Here is a 13674-nt window from a genome sequence, read left to right as displayed (position 1 = left end):
CAGATAATTTAGTAAGTATTTTTTCATTGCACCTAACAATTTTTTTCGTAATATAATATATTATGATATTTTAATTGGCTCCTGCACTTTTTTTACTCTTTTCATTTTTCTCCCCTGTGATGTCTATATACAACATATACAGTATATTGAAAATATATAATTAAAAAAGGTGGAGATTCGGCGTGAGGAAAGCACATAGTCCAGATGCATCCAAAATTTCACATAAAACAAAAGAGCAGATATATATATAGATATAGATATTTATATATGATGCATGCATACAGAGATGAATTGCAAAACCTCACAAGGTAAGAAAAATGGTGTGGAGGAGTTTCCAATAATAACGTACATGTTTTTTCCATGTTGGTGATAGAATAATGGAAGCAGCTTATTATATATACAGGGTCTGTGTCTCTCATGGCTACAAGTAGAGGGAGGAAGAATGAGGTAAAAACCAAAGTTACGGTAGTTCACTTTTTAATATAGATGTGGGAAGGAAAATAGTGTAGAACGCACATATGAAGTGTATAGATGCTTTACGCAAATGTTAGGAGCAAAAATAGGACTGTTTGATTTTTGAGTACACAAATAAGAGGGTTCGATTTGTATGTGTATTTCAATTTTTTTTAATTTTTTAAATACAAATCGGAGGTCCGATTACCTTCACCAAAATTTAAATTTTCTCTTCCACACTAATTAGACTGTCCAATTGTCCGATTAGTAAGTTTAATTTTTTATATAAAGAAATCAGACATCCCTGTTTCAGAAAAAACTGTTCCCACATCCATATCTAGCATCCACATTTTCCACATTAATGCACAACTCATGCATACTTCTTATATCCAAAAAATGAGCCTACGGTAGTTAGCTTAAACTTTAAAGTTGATTAAGTTAAAATTAAAAATTTTAACCAAAACGAGGTGGGCATACAAATAACCCAGCGGACACTGGAATGTTCCCATCCTGTCTGTGACTCCATGTTCATCCTGACATAAAGGTGTTAAAGATGCTAGAATACTAGCTACAGTTATCAAAAGCACTTGCTCTCATATATATATTCACTGCCAATAATGCTTTCTATTTGTATTTCCTATTGCTTATTGCTTGCATTCACAATGCATGCATGCATGTCATGTCCAATCATCATGTCCATGCATGGCAGAAAAGAATATACAAACAGACAAGTGGAAATGACTTCATAGATCTGTACTACTCTTTTATTCTATTGCCTACTCTTCCATCAGATACACATCAACCCTGTATTATGGTCAAAACTACAAAGAGAACACAAAATTAAAGGACTGAATTGAAAATTCAAGGCTCTTTTATTTCAGTTTTCCCTTTCCCACCTAGCCTTCACATCATACAGTTATGCACATTGTAATGGTGTTCATTGTATTATTATTTAAATCTATTTCCAACCACATTCTCCTCTCTCAGAACAGTAATAATCTTAGGAAAAGAATAGTCATATACATAATCTCTTATAACGGTTTAGCTGCACTGGCCAGGTTGAAATAAATATATTCTGAAATTGAAGAAACCAATTGTTACTGAGGTTTAAACAAAGTATTTAATAATAATAAGAGAGCTGCATTGGCAGATAGAGACAAATTTTCACTTGAATCAAAGGTGATATATATATATATATATATATGATGAATACAGTGCAAAATGACTTTGAAGCCCCTCATCACCCACAACCACAAGCAACGAACTCCTGTCAAGTGCCAACAAGAGATATCAGATAATGATGCTATACATCACCTTGCATTGCAATGATCTTCAGAAGAATAACCAAAACAATTGCACTGCTCAATAATCCATTTTGATTACATAGTATTATGGTTGTTATTATTCTTATTCTTTAAGAATAACGATTACTTTAAGTCAGGCACAATTACATAGGTGTGATTGAAACATCAATAACCATGGTACGTCACTAACTATTATTGATACATTGCTATATTCCGTAGTACTGCTTTTTGCATATACATGCATTATGGTGTTTAGAATTTAGATACCTGGATGAGAGTCACGTGGTAGCATTTATCACTAGCAGATACATAACAGGAAAAATCAGTTACATATAATTCTGCATTGCTGCATTTATTTTTTGGCTCCTTTTAGGATTCCTTATGCTTAATCAAGGAATCATAGTTTCTCCCATCAGTCAAAAGGACCAAAAGAAATTACACCATCACCTACCTACTAATTTCGGTTTGAATCAAATAAATAAATAAATCTTGGCACTAGCTAGTAGCTACTGATTGATCACAAGATGCTGAGTTTCCCAATCAATCCAATTTATTATTTTAATTAAAATAATGAATCATTAATTTCTTGCTTGCATTATTATGCATTAGGACAGCTTTCCTTGATGGTGACAGAGGAAAAAAGGAAAGAGAAAGGGGGGGGGTGTTTGGTACTTGGTAACATAGTAGCTAGAATCTCGATTTAACTCTTAAAATCTTCCGATATTACGATTTTAAATGAGTTTATCGATTTTACGAAATTTGTACTAAGTCTGTCGATTTTACGATTTAAATCTTATTAAGATTTTACGTTTTACGTTTTTTATTTATTTTTTCGATTTCACGTAAAATCTCGATTTTCTCTACCTTAATTGGTAATGTACGGTACGGAGCTGTAAATTACTCAGAAAAAAAAAGAAAAAATGGTAAAGTAGAAAGAGATATATGCTACTTGTCCTCACTGTTATATGCAGTTCACATAAATCTCATCACTTTTACTGTTATTGAGATAATCTACTCGTTTTATTAAAATTAAACATAGAGATATGTATTAATTTAATTTGATGCATACATTGAGTATCCGCAATGAAACAAATAAGAAAGGCTGCAATATTAATCACATCTTGAAATTTATTGCTGTCAAGTCATATGGAGTAAAAAGTACATGCCAGGACACTCAATAATTTGTTTTGAAGAGATATAAATTGTATTTGGAATGAAATATTTTTAAAAATAATTTGATTTAATTTAAAATATTTTATGTAAAATAAGAAGTATTATTTGTTAAAGATTAGAATAAAATGAATGAATGAATGAATTAAATTACTGTAGTGGGCAGAAGGCAAAGGGATAAAGGGACAGAGAAGAGGACGTATCAGGTACACCTATCTCATTATCCAATAGGGAACCTCCTTCAACCGTGACCATTCAGGACACCTGTGTCACTAACACGGACACTGCCCTTAACTTAAAAGCCCTAACCCTTCTCCCTTTTTATTATATAGGGGTTCATGTCATGTAACCTAACATACCCACCCTAATGGCCTAAGCAAAAGACCAAAATTTCCGTTAAAATTTTAATCTTTTCGGGACCCAAGCTCAATCCGGTGATGGGGGAAGGTTCCTCAGCCAACGCCAAGGACAAGAAAAAGAAGAAGAAGAGGAACCACCGTGGTGGTGGCAGCAGCAAGAAGAAGATGACCCATGAGCAGCTTCTTGCATTCAAGTCGGTGACCGAGTGGGTTCACTTGGATCAGCCATCATCTTCTTCTTCTCTTACCTGTGCGGCTTCATGTCTTGTCGATGATTTTGGAGTGCAGAAGGGTCTTGGCAGGGGTGGGGAAAAGGTCGTCTTTGAATTGCATTCACACTCCAAATTCAGTGATGGCTTCTTGTCCCCTTCCAAGCTCATTGAGAGAGCTCACATCAATGGCGTAAGTCTCATCTTCCTTTCCTTTTCCATTTTTTGGTTCCCCATTGTTTTGCCTCCAGTGTTCTAATCATTCAAAATCGGTTTTTGATACTTAATCATGATGTTAAGCACTTCTTTTCAATTAAATATGATAGTTTCAAAAGGAATAGCTTTTTTGTTTCTTAGGCTTAAAAAAAATAATGAAACCTTCAGTGCTATTTTTTATCCTTTTTTTTTTATGTGTAATGGAGCAGTAGCACCTAAGCTATAGTTAACAGTTGAAGCCGTATTATCATGTTAGCTTTTTCATGTTTTCGGGTTTTGTAATATCCACAAATAAAATATATCAGACCATGGAGCATTGTTTTCATATTTTTGAGTCTATGTCCTTGGCATGGAAAACCAGCCAGTGCATGTGTTCTTGAATCTTGAATAATAAACCATAGCTTTGAAATATGTGCACATTTGAGTAAGATGTTTTCTAGAATACTATGATTATTAGTGTACGGATAATGAAGCTACTCAAGAGATGGCAGGCATGGCTGATAGAAAATTACCAAACTTGAGAGGCCTGTAAAACTTGATGAATATAAGGGTAAAGTTCAATTAAACTCCTTGTTATTGATGGTATCAATAATGATTGGCTGGGGCAACAGCATTGCATAGGATTTACATTCGTTGGTTTTAGGCATATTTTTTATTTTTAATCAACACTATTTGCTCATAACAGGTGAAAGTTCTTGCTCTGACAGATCATGACACTATGTCAGGCATCCCTGAGGCTGTAGAAGCAGCTCGTAAATATGGCATCAAGATAATTCCTGGTGTTGAAATTAGTACAATATTCTCTCCAAGGTAAATTTTTAGATGTTATACATTCTAGATTCATTAACATTGAAACCAATTATGCTTGGTATCCTTACTCTCCAATGATTCTGATGTTTTTCAATCCACTGGCAGTGGAGACTCCGAAGCAGAGGAACCAGTACATATTTTAGCATATTACAGTAGCATTGGACCATCAAGGTTTGAGGAACTGGACAAGTTTTTGTCAAATATAAGAGAGGGACGTTTTCTTCGTGCAAAGAATATCGTCTTGAAACTGAATAAGCTCAAGTTTCCTCTTAAGTGGGAGCATGTTTGCAGGATAGCAGGCAAGGGAGTTGCCCCTGGGAGGCTTCATGTAGCCCGTGCTATGGTCGAGGCTGGTTATGTAGAAAATCTCAAACAAGCTTTTGCTCGATATCTTTTTGATGGTGGACCTGCTTATTCAACGTAATATTGTGATTCTTGCTCTTGTAGGTTGTATATATTTGCATAGCTAAGGAGATATGTAAGAATATGAGAAATTTGTTATGCAGGGGAAGTGAGCCTCTAGCAGAGGAAGCAATAAAAATGATCAGCGACACTGGGGGCGTTTCAGTGCTGGCTCATCCATGGGCACTGAAAAATCCTGTTCCCATTGTGAGGAGGTTAAAAGAAGCTGGTCTCCATGGAATAGAGGTCTACAGAAGTGATGGAAGGCTGGCAGGTACATGCTGAATAACAAAATTTGCTTGTTTCCTTCATTACAGTAAATTCAAACCATTATCTACCATTTAGGATTATCAATATCCTCCTAGTCAATACTGGTGTAGAATGTGGATGTACTTTGTCTATTACCATGCTCCCTGCATTCTAAGATACATGTTAGAAATTTGGTGCATTCATCCTAATTTGGTAAGAGCTTGTTATAGATGTGATTTGTATTGAATGTAGTATATTCATAATTTATCTCCTCATATAAATTGTATTTGGATACACATTGAATTGCTTGTGTATTGAATTTCCTAAGTAATAAATATCTTGGAATGGATTGAGTATAAAGCATAGTTTAGGCTACATCTCATGAGGCCACAATTGTTGTGTAAAATCATTTCATTAAGTGCAATAGAAGCAAAGTCCTTATTAAATCCCTACTTAAAATGTTAAGCTTTTGTTGGCAGCATATAGCGACCTAGCCGATGCATACGGGCTTTTGAAGACTGGAGGGTCGGACTATCATGGAAGAGGAGGGCACAACGAATCGGAACTGGGAAGCGTGAACCTTCCGGTGCTAGTGTTGCACGACTTGCTCAAGGTCGCTCGACCAATATGGTGCGAAGCCATCAAGGAAATATTGGAGTGTTATGCTGAGGAGCCTTCTGATTCGAACCTAGCAAGTATCACGAGGTTTGGGAGAACCCGGGCTTTTAAGGGAGGTTCACCATTGGGTTGTGGACAGGACTTGATTGATCACTGCCTACCTCTCTGGCTGAGTACGGAGGAGATGGAGGATGCAGAGATTAAAGCCATCAAATTGAAGCTTTCCAATGTTTCTCTTAGTCAAGGAGGAATTCAAGTTCTCATAGAGACTAAATAGTTGTATCTTGTATGAATCTAGATATCTTAATTTAATCATGTCATGTAACTCTTCCCAAGCCAATCTATTTGTAGGTCAAGTTCTTCAATTGCCTATTGATTTTTTCTTTTCTTTTTTTAATTTGGGAATATTTCTATGATCTTTGAGTACTACCATATTTGTCATAAACATACTTATTCCAAAAATTTAAGTCGGTAAAAAGTTATAAAAATAATTATATTTTTAATATGATTCTTTACATAAGAGTCGTTAAAATTTTTCTCTTTCGGTTAGTTTGTCTTATGCTGAAATATTTTTTTTACATAATAAAGATGAAATTTTAAATTTTTATGTAATAAAAATTTTGATATTATGTAAGAATGTCTATATCTCTAATGATATTAGACAGATATAAAAGGAATACGGTGCTGATTGGGTTTGGAATCATTTTTTTCTCACTTCTAAAGAAAAAGAAAAGGGGAAAAATGGTGAGAATATATCAGTTCCTCATTGTGCAATTTCATGTCTGAAGACCGTTTTATATCCTTGACTTAGTTGCCGATGGATAATCACTAAATGAATACAGTTTATATTTTAATGAGTTCCTCTCAAATTGACCATATTATATATTGCATCTCTCAATTTGTTCCGAAGCATATAATATGCAGTTGTAAAAGTGATATTTTTTGGGTATTGTTTAAAAAGTTAATTTAAAATTGTTTTTTTGTAAAGAAAGTTAATTTAATTTGAATATATTAGTTTTATTTTATATGGTCAACGAGGCCAAAGGCCCAAACAGACACACAACACTTAAACGACCACTATTCTAGGGAACTTGGTCCAAAGTCTATCATTATAAAAAAAAATTTAAATGGTTATTCAATAAAGTTCTCATACTATTTGTATGATTAAAAGAATATCAATTAACCAACTGAGGTCGAATAACCTACTCACTTGCTTACTTAAACACGTGTCAAAGAATTCAAATCCTTAAATAGAACTTAAATCTACGACAATTTTATCCTTAACCTATCAAATTAAAAAATATCATAGGAGAAAAGAAATCAATTATAATTCATTTAATATACAAAAGATTACAGGAATGAATTTATTATAACTGATTTTTTTAGGTTTCAATTAATAGACAATAGTGTTTGTTACCAAGAATTTTGTTGATTAAAATTGTAACTCTAAACCTAGTTTACTATAACACTACAAGAAATGAGAATTCTGTTTTGCATAATCAAATCATGTATTATCCCAACCAATATCTCTCAGTTTGGACACTTGGAAAATCCTCAATTCCTCTAAACCAAAAGAACAAAATTAAATATATATAAAAAATACACTTCATTCATGGAGAGAATGAGCAGCTCTGCTTGGATGTGTATGTTAGCACAAGGATGCGGATGATATTATGGAGAAACATGATGCAGCACCAAGCATGCCATTAACCAGACTCAACGTAGCGTAGTCACCAGATTATCTATATTTGCCGAGCTCCATCTTTTTCTTTATTGTTCTCTGACCATAATATATGGATGAATCTACTATTCCCGCCACCGTGAATACACCTACATCAAATGATACATGTCCATTTTTGCTAAGTTTCACGAGGCATGCATGGATCTTATAGGATTAGTTGGAGAGAGAGAGAGAACATTGTAGGGCTGGAAGTGAGCCGAACTCGATTTTTGCTAAGTTTCAAGCTCGGATTACAAAAATTAAGCTTGGCACACGGCTTGACTCATTAACAATCGAGTCTATTTTGTAAGCTCAAGCTCGACTCAATAAAAACTCACAAGCTGACTTAAATAATAAGAACATAATCTATAATTCTATATCAATAAAGTATAACTTATATACATTAAAAAATATTAAAAAAGATCAATTTTATATATTGTCTATCTATCAATTATAAATTTTTTATTTATATCCTATATCAAAATTATATATAAAAAATGACTTAATCGAGTCAGCTCACAAGCTAATAAGCTGAACTTATCCAAACTCAAGCTTGGCTCATTTAATTTATGAGCTTAATTCCAAGCTCAAACTCGGCTCACTAGCTCACAAGTTCAGCTTATCGAGCTATTAATAAGTCGAGCTTAATCTGGCTCGTGAGCTGGCTTGACTCACTTCCAGCTCTAAGAACAAGGATGTACCTCCAATAATTGCACAAACACTGGTCAAGAAATGTAAGAATGGAATGTGCTGCTCTTTAAAGATGACCTGCAACATACAACACATTAATTTACCAAAAGATTAAAACAAACAGCAAATTATTATTCACAAATTTTTAGAGAGATATGTAAAACATGAATGCAGAAGCATATGTGATATGATAGAAACTTTGAACTAGCCATGCATCATAGCCTACCATTCAATGTTACACACCCAATGGTATTTTCAGGTTAGGTTGTGTAGGTTAGATATTTTGAAAAGTGACTACTTACATGAAGATGTATTTAAGTGAAGATAATAGCTCAGAACTATCAGATATTTTGATATATTTAACTAAACTACTTAATATAACACGTCTATATCTTAACTATAATTTTCACATAAAGACATCTTCATTTGAGTATCTACCATTTCAAAAACATTAATTTTGATTTGAAGTTGGTAGCTCAAACAAATTTAAAGAGTATGGTTGATTACTTGTTAAATTTTTTTAGTCCAAGGTAAACTAAGCTTTTTATAGTTTCAATTAGCAGGTATTCAAGTTAATTTGCATATTACATTAAGAAAGAAAAGCAAGGACAAAAGTGCAAAAACTTATCTATTTGTAAGTTAACTAACAAAGATAAACCTCAGGGTGGGAGGAGAAAGGGACTTGTATTGATTATTGGCTGTCAATAATAAACAAAAGTAAATAGTATTGGCCTTGATTGACCCTTTTCTGCGCTCATCTAATAACAACTAACAAATTAACAAGAGCACCAAAAGTGCGCAAAACAGTGCCAATATAATCACAGGAGGATGAAATAATCTAACTTTTTAAGCAGTATTACCTTAATTGGTGATATGTCATAAAAGAAGAACACTCCAGGGACTGCACCTTGCTCTGAACTCTTGAAATGCTCAGTCACAGAATACTGTGCAATAACATTTATGATGCAACTTAGGCATTATCCAAGGAACAATGCAAATGATGGTAAGTTTCTCATATTTGACAATACCTGATTTGAATAGGTAACATGGCCTCTAATGTCTCTGTATATAGTAGGGACCACCTGCAGTATGCACACATCAATTATCAAACAAGCATCAAGTGCGTCAACAGTTTATTTGGTTTGATCATGTCCCAAGAAGACTAGCGAATGTTCCACTAAGAAAAGTAGATTAAATGGAACATAATACAATAATTTAGAGGTAAACAGAGACGAAGAGATGAACTCGATAAGAAACAAAAAGGACTTAAATCTAACGACTTGTTTATAGAAATGATTTATGAATTATGATAGACCACACAATAAAGTCATTTGATGTAGGAAAAGGTGTTATCATTAACTTATTGTTGTGTAATGAACTCATGATAGAACTGAGATTCGTTAGTTGTTGCTAGTCTACAAAAACAATAGTTGCACTTTAGATAATACAGCTAACAAGAAATGATCAGGAACATAATCCATAATATTATATAAATATAGGATAATAAATAATTAAATAAAAGATAAAACATAAGTAGAATTTATCATTATCAATATCATAAAAATATGTCGAGATAATACCAACCTTTACGAAATACTGGTACATGCCATGACTTGGTCCTTGCACCCATTTTACCCTGCAAAGGAGTGGAAGCAGAGAACGATTTAGAGAGCTCAAACGGTTGGAAGATGAGAAATTTAGTCAGGCCATTTTCTTTCATAAATGTCATTCACTAAGTATAATACATGATAAAATAACCTCCCACTCAAAGGAAAGAAGATAGTACAAAATAAAAAATTTTCAAATATAACACAACTCATACATCAAATTTTCAGTACATAACAATTATGAATAAGTTACTGCATTTACTACTAAAGCCTATCTTCTTTAATTAAAATGTGTATATAACCATCTTTGTAATTATTCTAGAGGCTACAACTATCTTCAAGATGATGTCAATCCTACTAGATTTGTTTGCTTGGCTATAAGCCCGTGGAAGCTTTGTGGTTTACCCTTGTTCTCCCCCTTTTGTTGAGAAAATAGGAAGAAGCAATTCAGTTGGTGTAGCTGCGTTGAACAACCTTTTGGTGCCTAATCATTTGATAGATGGATGTGTACATAGTGAATGCATAAAGCAAAGATAATTTGATTGAGGACTACATTTAGTGGCATTGCATCAAAATTTACGGATTCAAGCATGAGAAAACACATGGAGCATGGCATCCTCATCACCAGAAAATAATGACTCTAGAGACAGATAGAAAAATTACCCATCAAGAGGATTTACTAATCCGGGGAAGTGGGCTCCAAAACTTAATTTGTTAATCTGATGACTTATCTGCACCATACAAACATTAGAACTTTATCAAAGTTTAAATCGGTGTTTTATTTAAACAAGGGATATTAGAAATCCAGTTCAGTCTTACATTTAGATGATTATCTTGTAAAGCAAGTAGATCAGCAAGAAACATAGCTGACTGAAGAAAGCTTTTTCCAGTTGCAAAATGAAAGTTTCCAGCCACTTTATTAACTTCAAGAGATCCAAGAATATTGCATCCTTCACCTTCTTCATCCTTTACCTTTTGTACGTAGCCTTCTCTTTGGCACTACAAGCAAGATCAAATTGTCAGAATACTATGGTTTCAAGACCATGGAAACCGTACACATACAATGTGTCATTTGTCCAGAGGAAAATATAACAAGGAAACTTTACTGTTAAAATAAAGGAACATCAACTGCAGCTAATTGAGAGATAATTCTAAAATGAGCAGCACATTGCATTTACTGCTTATAAGAAGGTTGTGCTTGAATAATATTTGTTGCTAATGCAACACAAATAAGTTTGCACAGAGCATATCAAGAGGGTGTTTTTGCTGTCATTAGCCTCCTCATTGACTATTAAATTCTTAGTTCTTAATATAAAGTGTGGTATTTGAATTCACAAGATTGCAGTGTACCATGCACATCAAGTAATCAAATGAGAATCAAGCCAACCTGGTCAATCAAATCCATATTAGACAGCGCCCATCCCTTTTTCCTGTATGCTTCACGCACTTCTTCACAAGAATTACAACATTGATCGTCTGACTGCAAATGAGAGAGACATGGAGAGGAAGCACGTGTAAGTAGTTATGAAATACATGGAATAGGTAAATAGAAAACCATAAGATAACAAGACCAAATTAAACGATATTGAATCATAAATTTTACTTCTTCTGCACCAAAACAGGAACCGCAATACTCTTCATCATGTCCTAGTCTGCCACCATGCTTCTGCAAGGGCCTCTCAATCTACAATATGAAATGTAAATTCATCAGGGACACATTAAACGTATAAACATAATTTTGTTGTCAATTTATTTTATATTCTAGTATCTTCTGTTTCATGTTGCACTTCCTACCAGTCATCCATATCATATCCATAAAAGAAACATAAGTATAATTCCTTCCATTTCCAAGCATTTAAACCAAATCAGAAGTAACGTAAATACCAGAATGATCAAATTTTATAGTATACACACAAGCAATCATTGTGCAGCGAAAAAGAGCTGAAGTATTTAAGCTAACCTTTGGTGCACCAATTCCATCCTGCTTCACTTCTACCACATTGCCATGAGAATCAATTCTTTTTTTCATGATATTATGTCTCTGAGAAAAGGAAGTATTTCAGTAATAATAAGAATAGATTTTTTATATAAAATAATCAGAATACTGTGAGAATAATATAAACATGAGGCAGAAAGGTAGATAATTAGAGAGAATGCAAATAATAAATAAATCTTCATATCCGCATACAATTGCTTATCTGAAAATTTAAGCATTACATACTATATCAAGGTGCTGCTCGCCGCTAATATCCATTGCGTCTAAACTGAGCATTGAGCATCTAACATAAGGAAAAGTGACATCAAACTGCAGTTTCAAGGGCAAGAAAAACAATCAAATTAGAACTCCTTAAAAGTATATACAAGGTCAAAACTAATGCTATCAAAATCGCCAAATAAAAATGTTACAAAGAAAATCTCCAACTCACAACATTATTTTTAGTTTTCTAAAAGAAGGTTTTGGAATAATTGCATTTAGGCATTTTCTCAACAATAAATCACCAAACTAATAAGAAATAATCATGAATAACTCATGAACCGTGACATATCCATAGAGTTGACATAAAATATGGAAACCTGGATACAGCTACAAAAGTTATAGCAGAAACATATAAATAATAAGCATATTGATGGGCAAAGTATATAGATGATAAGTACATTGATGTGTAAGGTTTCTCCTCTAGAAGTGTCCACCAAAAGCTGACTCTCGGTAACAGTATAAAGGTATAAACCTGCAATCACATAAAAGGATGACATTATAAGATTAAATCTGTAACTTATATCCTTAAACTAGTATTGAATAAGAAGCTAGTGGATAAACTGATAAAGAGAGTAGCATTCGATGACTGGCTCAAGATATGTAACACTAAACCCTTGAGCCAATAGCTGATAACGTATATCAAAGATCCGGGTTATCAGAAGCAGATCAATGCAACAACTAAGAAAGTGAAAGCTTGAACAAACCCATTCTCATGCTAATCCATAACATTAACTACATAATCAAATCCAAGCAATCAGATCCTTCATTGCCTTGGTACTCTCAGCAATTAATTTGAATGAAGTAATGGCAAAATGTATGAATCAACATACAAAAAGTATCATTTTGCCGGAAGAAAAGCAAGGGGAGAACAAAAATTAAGCTACCATTGCACCCCCAAGATAAAAATACCTCTTTTATAAGCTCTCCCACTGAATATTGAAACCGTTCAAGTTCAGCTCAATCCTCAATGCAACAAAATAGCCAATCAAACCATAAAATTCACACGATGTTACTAAACACCTCCGGAACCTAAATCCGTATAACTCAAAATTTTCCCTTCTAAATTTCTGAGCATTTTTCCAACCAGGTAGCCAAAACAATCCAAAGTTTCAACCTTTACCAAAATTAAAACAATAAACCCCCTCCTACCCACCGCCCAAGAAAAAAAAGGAAGAGAGGACATGGGATCATACTTAGCTCGGAGATGAAAAGGAAGAGCATGACGGCGACGGAGACGATGGTGACGACACCGCCGGAAAGTGTGCGGTTGTAGAAATCTTCATTGACTTTTGGGTATGCGTCCAAACTGCGTAGCTTATTGAAGACCGCGTTCATATCGATGAAGCCTAGAAATAGCAACGCCAAGCAGCGAGCTTTACAGGGACGATGGGAGAAGGGCGGCTCTCCGCCGGATACGGTGGCCGGGGATGACGGAGAGCGAGTGGGTAAAGAAGAGAATTGGCGTTGATTGGATGGAGAACGAAGGAAGACACTTATTCAGAGGTCAATTGAGTCCAACATGGCGTCTAATACCCTTCTTTCTCTCTCTCTCTCTCTCTCTCTACATATATATATATATATTATTTTATTTATTATTTATTATTTTCATA

At 34.1% G+C, this 13674-nt stretch overlaps 2 protein-coding genes across 2 annotated transcripts; one reads left to right on the top strand and one right to left on the bottom strand.

Annotated features, from left to right (window-relative positions):
* On the top strand, window positions 3127-6160 carry LOC107631626 (3',5'-nucleoside bisphosphate phosphatase). Its single transcript, XM_016335119.2, has 5 exons — window positions 3127-3688; window positions 4397-4521; window positions 4627-4941; window positions 5028-5197; window positions 5652-6160. The coding sequence occupies exons 1-5, from the start codon at window positions 3365-3367 to the stop codon at window positions 6065-6067; spliced, it is 1350 nt and encodes a 449-aa protein (XP_016190605.1). The 5' UTR covers window positions 3127-3364; the 3' UTR covers window positions 6068-6160.
* Window positions 7266-13633, bottom strand: LOC107631627 (endoplasmic reticulum-Golgi intermediate compartment protein 3). The gene is made up of 13 exons (XM_016335120.2): window positions 13258-13633; window positions 12463-12536; window positions 12029-12112; window positions 11768-11848; window positions 11411-11491; window positions 11195-11287; window positions 10627-10806; window positions 10471-10538; window positions 9785-9836; window positions 9229-9282; window positions 9061-9144; window positions 8212-8278; window positions 7266-7620 (listed from the first exon to the last, which is right to left on the bottom strand). Exons 1-13 carry the CDS (start codon window positions 13397-13399, stop codon window positions 7529-7531), a joined length of 1152 nt encoding a protein of 383 aa, XP_016190606.1. The 5' UTR covers window positions 13400-13633; the 3' UTR covers window positions 7266-7528.

The sequence above is a fragment of the Arachis ipaensis genome, chromosome B03 (genome assembly GCF_000816755.2).
Source record: "Arachis ipaensis cultivar K30076 chromosome B03, Araip1.1, whole genome shotgun sequence".
Taxonomy (NCBI): domain Eukaryota; kingdom Viridiplantae; phylum Streptophyta; class Magnoliopsida; order Fabales; family Fabaceae; genus Arachis; species Arachis ipaensis.
The sequence above is the reverse complement of the archived record's forward strand: the minus strand, read 5'-3'. Positions and strand labels throughout refer to the sequence as shown.

Bases quoted from the DNA above. Each gene is read 5' to 3' on its own strand.
- LOC107631626 (XM_016335119.2), top strand. From the start codon at position 3,365: ATGGGGGAAGGTTCCTCAGCCAACGCCAAGGACAAGAAAAAGAAGAAG. The intron at 4,522-4,626 runs GTAAATTTTTAG...ATCCACTGGCAG, and splicing joins AGTACAATATTCTCTCCAAG to TGGAGACTCCGAAGCAGAGG. The intron at 5,198-5,651 runs GTACATGCTGAA...TTTTGTTGGCAG, and splicing joins AAGTGATGGAAGGCTGGCAG to CATATAGCGACCTAGCCGAT.
- LOC107631627 (XM_016335120.2), bottom strand. From the start codon at position 13,399: ATGAACGCGGTCTTCAATAAGCTACGCAGTTTGGACGCATACCCAAAA. The intron at 9,837-10,470 runs GTAATTTTTCTA...ACTCCTTTGCAG, and splicing joins TTAGTAAATCCTCTTGATGG to GGTAAAATGGGTGCAAGGAC. The intron at 7,621-8,211 runs GTACATCCTTGT...CATTTGATGTAG, and splicing joins TGTTTGTGCAATTATTGGAG to GTGTATTCACGGTGGCGGGA.